The following is a 13,417-nucleotide window of genomic DNA, read 5'->3' on the forward strand; positions in this document are numbered from 1 at the left end:
ATATATTTGTATTATAGTGGTATTCACTGGACTTCCTTGTATGCGTGTGGGTATTATCCTGTTGCTCACCACACTGTCATTTCAGGATGGATCTAGAAATTTTTTTTTAATTATAAAACCAACCCCATTCTTCCTCACCTTTTCATCCCTGGCACAGTAAATCGTATAATCGTCTGATTCAATGCATAAATACTGGCACATTAGGTATTGGCAAAATGAGATGGCTTGGCATGGGACATTTTTTAATCAGACGATTATATGATAAGACAACATTACCAGTGATAAAACCCAGAAGGCAGTGAAAAGTAAAACTGAAGGGTTTAGTGGAATCATGAATTACAAAGAAAAAGCAGAGTGCAGATACACTGTAGATCATGTAATTAATGCCACAAAAGTTCTGAGTAGCTGAATGGAAAACCAGTTTGCTCTGTAACCATTCACTCAAACAAAAAAAAAAAAATATAATACTATTACACAAAGTAACAAACCCTGCATTTCCAGAAATGTGGGGGGTTTTTCCCCCAGTGATTGTGCAATTCTAAAATATTGTTGACAACCTGCTAAGTACATATGTCTGTTTGCCCATTTCTGTTTCCTGGGGTTTAGGTAGTTACTTTGGAAATGTTTTACTAGCACTTTTAGTGTCTTTGCTGCTCAAAATGTCTTCTGCGCTTTTGCTGACACACTACAAGGTGACTATTTTTCTTTAAACATTGTATTCAATTTGATGCATTCTATCAGTTTTCTTACAGTCTCTATCTTTAAAGAAAATGAAAAAATGTGATAGACTGAGGTTGAAGAGAAAAAACTCTCTAAGACCAAAACTTGGGGACTTTTCTTTTTGTTTTACTGTTATAAATCTCTAATCTTTCCTTACTCCCATCTATCATTATAAATTACCAGATAAAATTCCTGAGACACATTTATCATACACTCCTCTATTAGAAAAGCCCCATGGATTTACACACTACCATTTAGGAAGAAATTACTGTTATCTAGATCCAGTTACTATTCCAGAGCTTGACATTTAACACATTTAGCTATGAAAAATATGGGTTATCATCACTTCTCCCATTTATAAATGAGGACTCTAAGAGCATATAAATATTCCTGTTTCTAAGTTCGGAATCAGAATATTATGTCTAATAATTTCATCCATGTGCTTTTCTTCAATTAAACATGAAACTCTAGATTCTCTTCTCAACTGCCAATTTGCTCACAGTCTAAATAAGATTCTAATAAACATGGTTCCAAATTCTATGATATACTACATTTGTATCACACTTCCCTAATAATTTGTAGTGTATACCTCCTAAGTGTATGCTGGGATCAAAACTGGATTTAACTCCTTAAAATAATTTACCATTATTGTATGAATAATGAGCTCTAAACAAGCATTAAATGAACAACACTGCCCGTAAAATAGTAAATAAAAAGTACCACCTGGCTGATTCTATAACTGGTAACAAAACTAGAAGAGGTATTCTTTTGTGATCTAAAAATGACTAAATTTCAGAACACTATATTTGTGCTTTCTGATATTCTAGTTCTCCAAGTACATACATCTTTTTATATTTTCTCTTAACTTCTGCACTCTTACCTATAGCAGGATCCGGATAGGGTAAATCCTGAGGAGAGCTGTAATAAGCCTCAAGAGTGAAAGGTTCCTTTCTATAAAAGGTGAGGACTTTAGAGAAAGGAGCAGCATGATTTTTTGAAAAGACTTCACAGTCACTGAATGGATGCAAGACAAAAACATAAAAATCAAAATACTTTTAACAACTGTATTTAACATGTGACTCTTATTACTCTCTTCCCAAATGACAACTTCCAGATTAAAAGGACCTCATAACTTATTTCTAAAAATCGGCAATTACATCAGTTTTATATATACAACCTACATATAGATACACACATACTTATAAAGAACTTCATCAGAATCAAGCAAGTAAAGCAAACAATAAAGACAAAAACATTCTGAAGATTGAACAGTCACTTTATGCACTGACAAAATGTTACCCATACGTGCAGAAAGATCATATACATAAAAAAATAGTAAAAATAATACCTTGATCCTTCTTCAGCAGGAGAATTCCATCTCAGAGATATTGGATATGGTACTACATCAGTGATAGAAAATTCTCTGACTTTGAAAGCAGGAGATAATATTGCACACTAGAACAGTAATTTTTAAAAAAAATTCAATTTCATGTATAGACATTATGAACTTTAATAGTATTGCTAATAGTATTGCTATAAATGACTATCTCAAAAGACTATCATCAATTGTTTTCCTTAGTCTGGTAATTTAAGGTCATTTAATGTTGTCTGAAGTTTCACAAATATCTATTTCTTAAATTACCAGTATCCCTTTTTATTGTTTCCTTCTTTACTTTTCTTATTTAATGGTATACAATTTTCACATACACGGACGAAAGGCAATTTGTCAAATTCTAGTATTTTAGGAGTTAGTCATTGTTTCTAGGTAAGGAGTTTCCTTTTTAAACGTACTAAAATTAAAATTTCTTGTATAAACTTCACTTTATTGTCTGCTAAAAACAAAAGCATCAAACTTTTACACCCTGAGATAACCCTGAGTTAATGTCAGGTTATTAGTGGAATATAATAACTGTCATCTTGACCTACATGTGTCCCTGTGAAATAAAAACCTACCTGCAAAGCACAGCCTCGAGTGACAGCTTCATCAGCATTTAATGTTGTACTAAGTTCTTTCCCAAAGAATTTACTGATCTTCTCTTTCACCGCTGGGATTCGTGTAGCACCACCAACTATCTCTACTGCATAAATATCTTCTTTCTTTAATTCTATTTTAAAACAATTAAATATCCAGATGAACAGAATCCGTTAGTACACTACAGCAGAGGAGCAGTAATAGCTATCTTAACTCACAGAACAAAACTAACCTCCTTCACCCTCTCAGCTCTTGTATGGCAACACACAAACATTTAAGTGTATTTTTATTCTCATTGTAATGGCAAAAGGGTGGCAAAAGAACACAGGGATTTAGGCAAGGGTCAAGAAAACAAATATTCTACACAATACAGGTAAATGTTTCACAAAAGGAATAGTTCAAACACCAAAAGTTAGAATGATTAAATAGAAGAATAAAAATGAACATCTATCCACTCTGATGCATAGCAAACTTAAGACTACAAAGATATAAAAGCTCACAAGTTAGCCTGGCAACAGACAGTTTCTATCATCACAAGTAATTTAGTCCATCTTTGTGGTTGAATTGGGTTTCTTGGGAAAATGTTTATATTTTCCTGGACACTATTAAATGCTTACCTGGGGGAAAGAGGCTTGCAGGGAGCAAATAAAAAAAAGCAGCACCAAAAAAAATACAGCACTGAAATTTTACGTAAAAGTTTGGAGGGGGGAAAAAAGGAATCACCATTTTCCAAAATATACAATTCAATCATAAACATACTTACTAGCTTGTTCCAAAACACTACGCAGTGGTGGCTCCACTCTAGCTAAAAGATCATCACACATCTCAAGAAATTTGCCTCTATGGAAAAAAAAGAAAAGTTAACTAGTTAAATCATATTCCGCTTTATGTGGAACGGATGGCTATATTCAATAAGACATTATCAAAATAAAGAAGTGGAAAACATTAGAAAACTCATACACAGCAGATAGGAATGTAAATTAGTATAGCCACTTTAGAAAATTCTTGAGCAGCATCACAAAATTTTTAATTGAGTTTTAACTGCTGCCATCAAACTAATTCCAACTTATGTCAACCCAAAAAAGACTTGAGCTATCCTACAGGGTTTTATTAACTGTAGTTTCTACAGAAACATCCCGTGGTGAAATGGTTAAGCAGTGAGCTGCTTCCTCCAAGTTCTACAGTTCAAACCCATCCAGTGGCTCCCTGTGAAAAAAGATCTGGGAAACTGCTCTTAAAAGATTAGAGCCTAAATTACACCACGAGGCAATGCTACTCTTATACAGGGCTAATACTCACATAGTGGCACACAACAATTACTTTTACAGAAACCTATGACTAGATCTTTCTTCAGCAGCACTATTAAAAGAGTTCAAAGTCATCAATTTTTAGGTATTAGTACTCATGTCAACTGTTTGCATTACCTAAAACAATCCAACATTCCATTTCTAGGTACATATCCAAGAAATAAAAATGTAAATCCAATCCAAAAACTTGTGCACAAAGCTCAAATCCAATTATTCATAACAGCCAAAAAGTAGATGCAAACAAATGTTCAACAACTGAAAGGAATGGATATAATAAAAAAGGACTAATACAAAATAGCTACAAAACAGACAAATATTAAAAATATTCTAGGTTCAAGAAGCCCTTAAAGAGCACATTCTGTTACATCAATTACATGAAATGTTCGCAAAAGATAAATGCAGTTTAAGAGCTGACCAAGGTTCAAAGTAAATTATATTCAAGTTTTAAAAAAGTAGGCTCTGATCAAAACAGCAAATATGATTAATACACAATATAAGTATGTTAAGCTTCTAACTAAAATATCTTTGATTCAAATCTACTGGCCACTACAAAAAAAAAAAAAAAAAGAAAAGAAAAGAAAAAGAAAAAATGCCCAAAGTGGGCAAGCTCCTCTCATAACATGAGGGTCACTTTGAGTGATAATATGACTGTAGTGGGTTAGTTTTTCAATACCAAACGGGTGAGGACATGGAGAAATGGAACATTCACTTGGTAGGAGGCTAAAATGACACGTCCTATAATAAGCCCAAACTAATAAGTAATGTTGCTAAGCAGAAGAAAACTATGCTAGTCAACAATACATAAAAAAAAAACCCACAAATTTACAGGATCAAATAAACCACTAATTTTTTTATATTAAAAATTATTTATTACAAATTCTCTGAAGCCATAAAATCAGAAAAGTTCTTTCAAGGAAAAGATTGTTTCATCTAAAAATAAAGTAACAGGCAAATTCACTGAGGCCAGAGATAGTGGTCTGGGATCCAAGAGAAATGAAAGGACTGACAGCTAATGTGTACCAGGCCTCCTGCTGACATGATGAAGATGCTCAGCAACTAAACACTGGTGATAGTTACACAATCTTGTGAATATGCTAAAAGCCACTGACTGTATAGTTTTTGTTAATATAGTCAACTTTATACTATGTGAAACAAAAAATGAAAGAGAAGCAAGTTAAAACTAGCAAAGTCAGACATGAAGTAAAAACTAAAGACTATAAACTAAAAAAACAAATTCTAGAAATCAAGACTAACCTATTAAAGTACTTAAGAGCAAACAAATTAATGTATTACTTCAACAGCCTTTTAGAGTAAGAAAGAAAATGGAAAAAAAGATAGTGGAAAAGATTTAAATTGTTTATATAGGAGTTCTAAAGGAAGAAACTATAAACTTTGATAGGGTCGCTATGAATCGTACTCAACTCAAGGCAACAACAAAAAAGGAAGAAACCCAGCATGAGAACAAATTAAATATTAAACAATTTAATTCAAGAAAATTTACATCACTTGTTTTTAATGTTGTGGGAGTACATTTATACATAGTAGGATTATATGCTCAAAAACGGGCATAAAATTATTTTAAGGGGTGATAAAAAAAATGTTTGAGAAATACAGTACACACCTATATGCAAGTGGTGAGATGGGTAAAGCACCCAGCTGCCAACCAAAATGATAGCAGTTTTAACTCATGTAGACGGTGGTAGTTTGCCTCCATAGAGACTTACAGCCTTGGCAACACCCTGGGGCAGTTCTATCTTGCCCTACAGCATCACTATGAGTCAGAATCAACTTGTTAGTCATGGTTTGCTTTAGTTTAAGGCATCTATCGAGTAGGGCTGTGTCTTCTGTAGGCCAGTATCTTTGTGTAAATAGCATGGCTAAATGTTGACAATATACACACAGTACAAATGCACAAAGGAAGAGCAAACTAAAAATTTACTTCATTTTTAAAAATACATAAGCTGCTTCTAAGCATCTATTCACAGTGGGCTCATAATCACATAGCAATTCACGATTAAATTTTAAGCATTTAAATAAGGAAGAGACTACAAATCTAGATACTGGACAATCATAAATGTTAAACAATATATGTTACTTTAATTCTTTGAAGTGTGGTCACACTTCTCCAAATAAACTGTCTTGTTTCAAACCACTAGTAGTGTTGATAACAAAGAACACATCTTACCTCTATCATTCAAGCAACCTAACCATACAATGATGACATTCCAGGTATTTCTGAGGAGTGCCTTGAAACATCAATTACCAAGAATTCTTACAATGCTACACCAAAAGAACGTCAGTCTTCAAGTGATCCAAACCACTCAAAAATAATATGGTATCAGTAACTAAAATTCTATTTAATTCCACAATAAAGCAATTAAATAAAGTTATGAAAGCAGTTACTGTATAACATACGCATATATAAAAAACTGTAACTGCCAAGAATATGCACATACAGAATATACTATTAGCATTCAATTAATCAGAATACAGATACTTTCATAGAATACAGTATTAACAATTAATTAGAACAGAGGTACTTTCATTATCCTGCTCCTTTCAGTCAGAGAACACTGCTAAGGAATTAACACTAAACATTTATTTCCACTTCCTTCATGTCTCCATTAGTCTCCTAAAGAGCTCACCCCATTGCAAAATCTACTATCCTTTGGAGAGTCCAGCTTTCAAGCAACAGAAGAAATTCTGAGGAGCCCATTTTTAGCAATGGGGGACGCGCAGGGACTGTGTGATAATGAAAGATCCAAACATCAAGCACTCCAAAGGCTCTGGCTTTGTTCCATACTCAAGTATTTCAAGGGTAGGTGTAACCATGTATGCATGCAAGCCCAGGCCTCCTCCCCTCAAGGTGGATGGAGGGGTTGTGGATTCTAAGAGGGCTGTCTCAAGAAGATTTTCAAGAAAACCAGGTCCCCGCTAAAATATAATAAAGATCTTTCTTGGTAAAACTAACAAAGATATTGAAGATCAACACAAGAGTTGATCTGTTGAGTAATTCGGGAAAAGCGAGTTGATCTGTCGAGTAATTCGGGAAAAGCGACTGAGATTATGACTGAAAGAGGCAGTGGCAATTGGGACTTTTTGTTATTTTTGTGATACTGAGGATAAAATAGTTGTTCAGAAATACCAACACGTGAATGGTCACAACTATAAAGAGATGACCTGTCAAAGCAAGAGATGACCTCTCCTGGTACCTTTTCCAGCCAGAGAGGTTCTGTAAAGTTTGATGGGAGGCCATGGAGGTGGTTTTGATGGGAATGACTTCAGTCAAGGTGGAAACTTTAGATGGCTTTGGTGGCAGCCACTGTGGTGGATATGGAGGTAATGCGGATGGTTTTAATGGATCTGGTATGATGGTAGCAACTTGAAAGTGGTTGAATCGACAATAATTTTGGCATTTATAATAATCAGTCTTCCAATTTGGTAGCTTTCAAAAGGGAGAAACTTTGGAGATAGAAGTTCTAGCCTTTATGGTGTTGGAGCTCAGTATTTTACCAAACTACAACCAAGGTGGCTACAGTAGTTCAAGCAATAGGAATAAGAGGTAGAGCAGCAGCAGACTGTTTTAATGGATGCCAGGAAACAAAGCTTAGCAGGAGAGGAGAGCCGGAGAAGTGACAGGGAAGCTACAGGTTACAAGAGATAGTGAACTCAGCCAAGCACACTGGTAGCAGGGCCTAGCTACTCCAAAGAAGATATGTTTTAGAAGATACTCAGTCTGTATAGGCATAAAAACTCGAGGACTAGTTTGGCTTCTCTTCTGCAGAAAGTGTAAAGCAACCCCAAAACAAAAAGGTTTAATATAGATCTTTTGGAGGGGGGGGGGGGAGACTGATCATGATGCTGAATGTCTTTTTTTTTAATCAGAACAAATATTAATCTACATTATTCAAATATCCCAACCCATATTTTAAAAGACTATGAATATCCAGAATGGATTTTATAATAATTTTAATTATTAGCTGAGAATGAAATTGCAAAGTCTAGTGGCTCAGGAGAGCGAAAGGTGCAATGTTAATCCACAAGCAGCTCAACAGGGGAAAGAGGAACAATCTCTTCCTGTGTCATTTACAGTGTTGGAAAACCCACTAGAAGGTCAGCTACAAGTTGGTCCTGACTTAAAAGCAATGAATTTTAGTTAAATATAAGTGGCGTAAAATTACAATTTGATCAGGCTTAAAATAAATTATTAATATGGTTACCTATTCATAGTTCCAGATACATCAACATCGTTCATAAAACATTCAATGTTCATAGGAAGATCTGAAGCATTTGCACTCATCAATTTCTTGAGTTTCTCACACTCCTGAGAGAGTCGTAATAATGCCCGGATTTTTGACTTTATGTCTAGCTTGTATTTCTTTCCAAATTCTTCACAGAAGTGATTTACTAACACCTCATCAAACTTTCTGCCTCCCAGTGTTGTGTCAAATGCAGTAGACAAAACCTTAGAAAAGAATATAACAATTAATCGAACAATAAAAGTTTAGAAAATATTAAGGGCAATTATATGATACTTAATCTTAGCTATAAACACACAGTGAAAGCTGACATTTTAATTCCCAATTTTTCTTTTTTTTTTTTAATTCCCAATTTATAGATAATGCTATTTGTTGTTGTTAAGTGTCACATCATGGACCACTCGTAAAGCCCCTGTGAACAAAAGACCTGAACACTTGTATAACTTTCATTTCTCCATGTTCATAGTATTTCCAGAGGCAATCTATTGCACAAGTGGATGCCACTCATGATTCCAATTTTGTTTTAATAGGGGGGCTCCACCCAACACTGTCCACCATGGGTAACCATTATCACATCTGATACATTAACTTCTAGGTCATAAAGCTATTAAGTCATTAGAGAAATCAAAACTAAGTATCCTTAATTACAAAATCAGTGCATCCTATTATTCCAATTTGATTCCAACTATTAATCCTATGTCAAGTAAAATACCAATTGTTATTTTAAAATATATATGCTGTAGTTAGCTGCTACCTGGTCAGTTTGGATATGTACCAATCCTATGTTTAATAGGACAAAATGTTGCCCAGTTATTTGTCATTCTCCTAACTCTAGCTATGTCTGTGTCTACTACACCAAGAGTTGTCAATTCATCTCACTGAAAATCTTTCATTTCACGGACTCCTACTTTTCCAAGCACAATGTCCTTCTCTAGGGACTAGTCCTTTCTGATAACCTGTCAAAGTCTCTCCCTCCATCCTCCTTTCCAATAAGCATGGTAGTTGTACTTGTTTCAAGACAGAAATAGTCATTCTTTCAGTTCATGGTATAGTCAATATTCTTCACTCGCACAATTCCTTATTTATATTGTATTCATATCTATGAAATGACTAAAATTACTATGGCTTGGTTCAGGTGAATCTTAATCCTCAAGTGTCGTCTCTTAATACATTAAAGAGGTCTTTTGCAACAGATGTGGCCAATCATTTACTGACTATTGCTTTCATGGTGGGCACTGACTGTGAACAAGTAATCCTTGTCAAAATCTTTGTCTGCTTACCAGTCAGTGCTATTGTCAAATTTTATTTTTATATTGAAATGTAATCCATGCTATAGGCTATAGTAATTGATCTTCTTGAGTTAGTCCTTCAAGTCCTCTTCACTTTGAGCAATCAAGGTTATCTATATTGCTGTTAAGTCTTCCTCCAATCCAATGCCACATTCTCCTTCCTACAGTTCAGTTTAAGATTATCTCCTCAGAATACAAACTGGGAAAAAAGTACAATGAAAGGAGACACCCTTACACACAACTTTACTGATTTTTAAAGACTACAGTATCCTCTTACGGTCAAAGAAATGTCTCCTGGTCTGTGTATATTTTTAATCCGTTTATATGCATATGAATCCTGGAATATAACCACAATTATAATTAAATGTTCTGAAATTACCTTTGCATTATCCATATAGTCGAGTATCATTATCTTTCAATCAAGTCCCATCTAATATAAACAGTAATATCCCTGTTTCCATGTCCTGTTATAAAATGTTTGAATTTCTGGCAATTCCCTATTCATGTACTGCTATAACCTATTTTTTTTTTCCATTTTATTTTTATTGTATTATTTTTACGTGTACCGTCAAATCAGATCTGACAGGTACAGGAAGAGATTGCACCCTCCTCCTCCTCCAGAAAGCATCTGGTGGATTTAAACCGTGTACCTCTGGGATTGCAGTGCAGTGTCTTGCCACTATGCCACCAGAGCACCCTGGCTATAACCTATTTTTTAAAAAAACAATCTTCAGCAAGATTTTTTTACTTGTATGTAATACTTAGGATGCTATGCGATAAAGAGAAGTCTGATGGGTAGGACACTGTACTATCAACCCAAAGGTAGGCAGTCTGAACTCACCAGCACCTCCTTGGAAGAAAGATGGTTAATCTCCTCTGTGACTTGTAGCTATGTGCAACTGAGTTGAGTACAACAGGTGATTCACTGCCTCAATCACTGTATTAATCCACTCATTAAAGGTCATCCTCTATTTCACTAACCCTCATCTTTCTAAGCAAGATGGCAATCTTCAAACAATAGCCTCTCTTAACATGTTCAAAATACTTGAGTCAAAGCTTCACCATTTCTGCCTCTAAGGAGTAGAAGAGTTGCACTTTCTCCAAGACAAGGTCAATTTGTTCTCTTAGAAATTCATGGGATGGGGAGCTCTAGTGGCCTAGTGGCAAGAAGCTGCACTGCAATCAGAGATATGTGGTTCGAATCCACCAGATGCTCTGCCTGAGAAGGAGGGGCCATCTCCTCCTGTACCAGTCAGATCCAATTTGATGGTACACACACACAGAGAAAATAATAATAATTAAAAAAAAAGAAATTCATGGGATATTGAGTAATCTTCTCCAACACCACAACTGACACATCAATTCTTGTCATCCTTAATTCATTCTTTTCCTCATATTACAGAATAGGAAAATGAAGTTCAGGGAGTTTAAAGAGCTTATTCCTCGAGGTCTCTGGTCTTGAAAAAATCATTTCCATTTGCAAAGCATTCTCTACCCTTAAAATATCTAATTTCTTAACTCAAGCTGTTCATATCAAATTTCAGTAACTGAAACAAAATTTACAAAATTATTTAAGAAAGCGCTCTCTCAAAAATTCCTAATTATTCCACTCTGCAGTAGTGTTCAGAGTAAGATACATACTTACTTTAAGTTTCCCTCTATTAAATGCACATACAGAAACTTGATAAGCAGAATGCCCCATGTCTACAAAAACTACATTTCTTGGTTTCTCTTCTAAGGCAGGAAGATCTTGTTTATAAATTCCATACGCAAGAGCAACTACACAAGAGAAAAAGGAGATTCTATGTTAACAGTATCACTTAAAAGCAAAATTTTTAAATTTAAGGAAAAATACAAATTTTTGGTAAAGTGAACAAGAAGGCATCATTTAGTACATTTTAGATAAAACCTTTATAACCTCTGCATAATCTATTCATGAAGAGTATGCCGCTATCAGGAATCAAATGCTGGCATTAATTTCTTCTTTTAGGTTTCAAACAATCTTGGCAATCATTCCCAAACCAATTCCTTCACATTTAAACCTACTTTCCCATATTCTTATATTCTTTGTGCCACCTCAAAATTCCCTTTTCTGCCCCTTGAACTGCTTCTATGATTTTTGAACCAAAACACTGTGTGACATACACTAAAAAGGTTCTGCTTTTAAACAAGTATATGATTAAATACCAAAGTAAACACTGTTAAGGGTACAGAAAAGGTACTATAAGTCTTCACAGATTATTATAGTAGGGAGCTCTAGCAGCTTAGGAATATGGTAAGGAACTGCACTGCCAAAAAAGTATACAAGTTCAAATCCACCAGCTGCTCCTCAGAGTCAGATAGGCATCTTGCCCAAAGTGATTTACTGCTTTTGAAAACTGCTCCAAGGTCAGCTATGGGTCCATTCCAACTCAAGGGTACACAATTACACATAGTGTCCTAAAGCACAGTTGTTGATAGCTACCATCAAGTCAATTATGACTTCAAGATCAGAACCACGCCCTCTCCTGCTATAAATAAGGATGACAGTACTTGAAGCAAAATTTAAAAAAGCAAGCCTACCATTTTTAAGATTTCACAACCTTTAAACAAATAAAAAAACTGATGATCAAACAAGTCCCTCTTACCTGCAGTAGTTTCATTTATTAATCGCAAACAATTGAGACCAGCAATTTGTGTTGCATCCATTACTGATCGTCTTTCTGCATCAGTATAGAAACAAGGAACCTAGAAAAATTAGACAATAAAAAAAATTTCTTTTAAAATTTGCATGCTAGAAAATAGTTAAGATCATAAAAATATCTTAAGAACTTACAGAAATGTATTCTCTACATGCGCAACAAAATGCCAACTAGTATGGAAAAGTAGCACTGGGACTTCCGGTGAGAGAAAAATACAGTTGTATCCATTCAACATGTTGCTGTTGTTGTTATGTGCCATCGAGTCGCTTGCAACTCATAGCGACCCTATGTACAACAGCCCTAAACTCTACTCCTGGGCCAATAGCACTGTCTCTGACATACCCATTCCGATTACCCAGTCACTGAATCAACCCACCTCATACAGGGCCTTCCCCTCCTGCGCTGTCCCTCCACTCTCCCAAGCATAATGGCAGGGAGAAAAGTGCAACAATGAATGGAAATCCAAAGTCTGTAAATCTTCAATTAAAATTAATTTTAAAAACCTTCTCTTAAGTACAAAACTACTCCAAGCATTTGACCCAGCAATACCAATTCTCCATATATATGCAAAAAAAACTTAAAGCAAGACACATATATGTGTGTTTCCTTTATTATTCACAACTACCAAAAAGTTCAAGTAGTCTAAAATGTCTAGCAACAAGTTTTCAAGTAAAGAAAATATGATAAAATATACAACGTAAAATCACCCGGCCACAAAGAGAAATAAAGCCCCGAGGCATGGTTCAACAAGACTTATCTTTGAAATCATTATGCAGGTCAGAATAAGTCAATCACAAAAGGACAAATATGATGCGATTCCACTTACATAAAAGGATGTTCAATTTCACTTAAGCACTTAAAATTACACTATTCCCTTATGAGATTAGCTAACACACCAACAAGTACTTAGGACATTATTTTACACACCAACAAGATGTGTTGGCAAAGCTGTAGTGAAACAAATTCCGTTTATATGATAATCACATAAATTGGTACAAAATTTTTTAGAAGACAATTAAATAGCTATTAAAATTGCAAAAAAAAAATGGCAAATATAGCAACTTTCCCAAGTAATTACAACTTTAGGATTACACGCTACAAAGACTACCAGTTTAATTACATAAAAGCAAATTATCTGTTCATTCTTCATAATAAAACAAATCAGATCCCAATTCAACTGCTATGATCA

General features: G+C 34.8%; 1 protein-coding gene across 1 annotated transcript in view; it reads right to left on the reverse strand.

The window, feature by feature from the left end:
- HSPA4 (heat shock 70kDa protein 4) overlaps window positions 1-13,417 on the reverse strand; it is a 76,875-nt gene that overhangs the window by 29,130 nt on the left and 34,328 nt on the right. Inside the window, exons 5-11 of the mRNA XM_006888072.1 lie at window positions 12,175-12,274; window positions 11,193-11,326; window positions 8,220-8,464; window positions 3,456-3,532; window positions 2,674-2,825; window positions 2,069-2,175; window positions 1,601-1,734 (exon numbers count right to left, since the gene is read on the reverse strand). Of these exons, the coding sequence (XP_006888134.1) occupies window positions 1,601-1,734; window positions 2,069-2,175; window positions 2,674-2,825; window positions 3,456-3,532; window positions 8,220-8,464; window positions 11,193-11,326; window positions 12,175-12,274 (949 nt within the window). The remainder of the gene's footprint in view (window positions 1-1,600; window positions 1,735-2,068; window positions 2,176-2,673; window positions 2,826-3,455; window positions 3,533-8,219; window positions 8,465-11,192; window positions 11,327-12,174; window positions 12,275-13,417) is intronic.

This window comes from Elephantulus edwardii, unplaced genomic scaffold, assembly GCF_000299155.1.
Source record: "Elephantulus edwardii isolate Elephantulus edwardi_28Jun2011 unplaced genomic scaffold, EleEdw1.0 scaffold00064, whole genome shotgun sequence".
Lineage (NCBI taxonomy): Eukaryota > Metazoa > Chordata > Mammalia > Macroscelidea > Macroscelididae > Elephantulus > Elephantulus edwardii.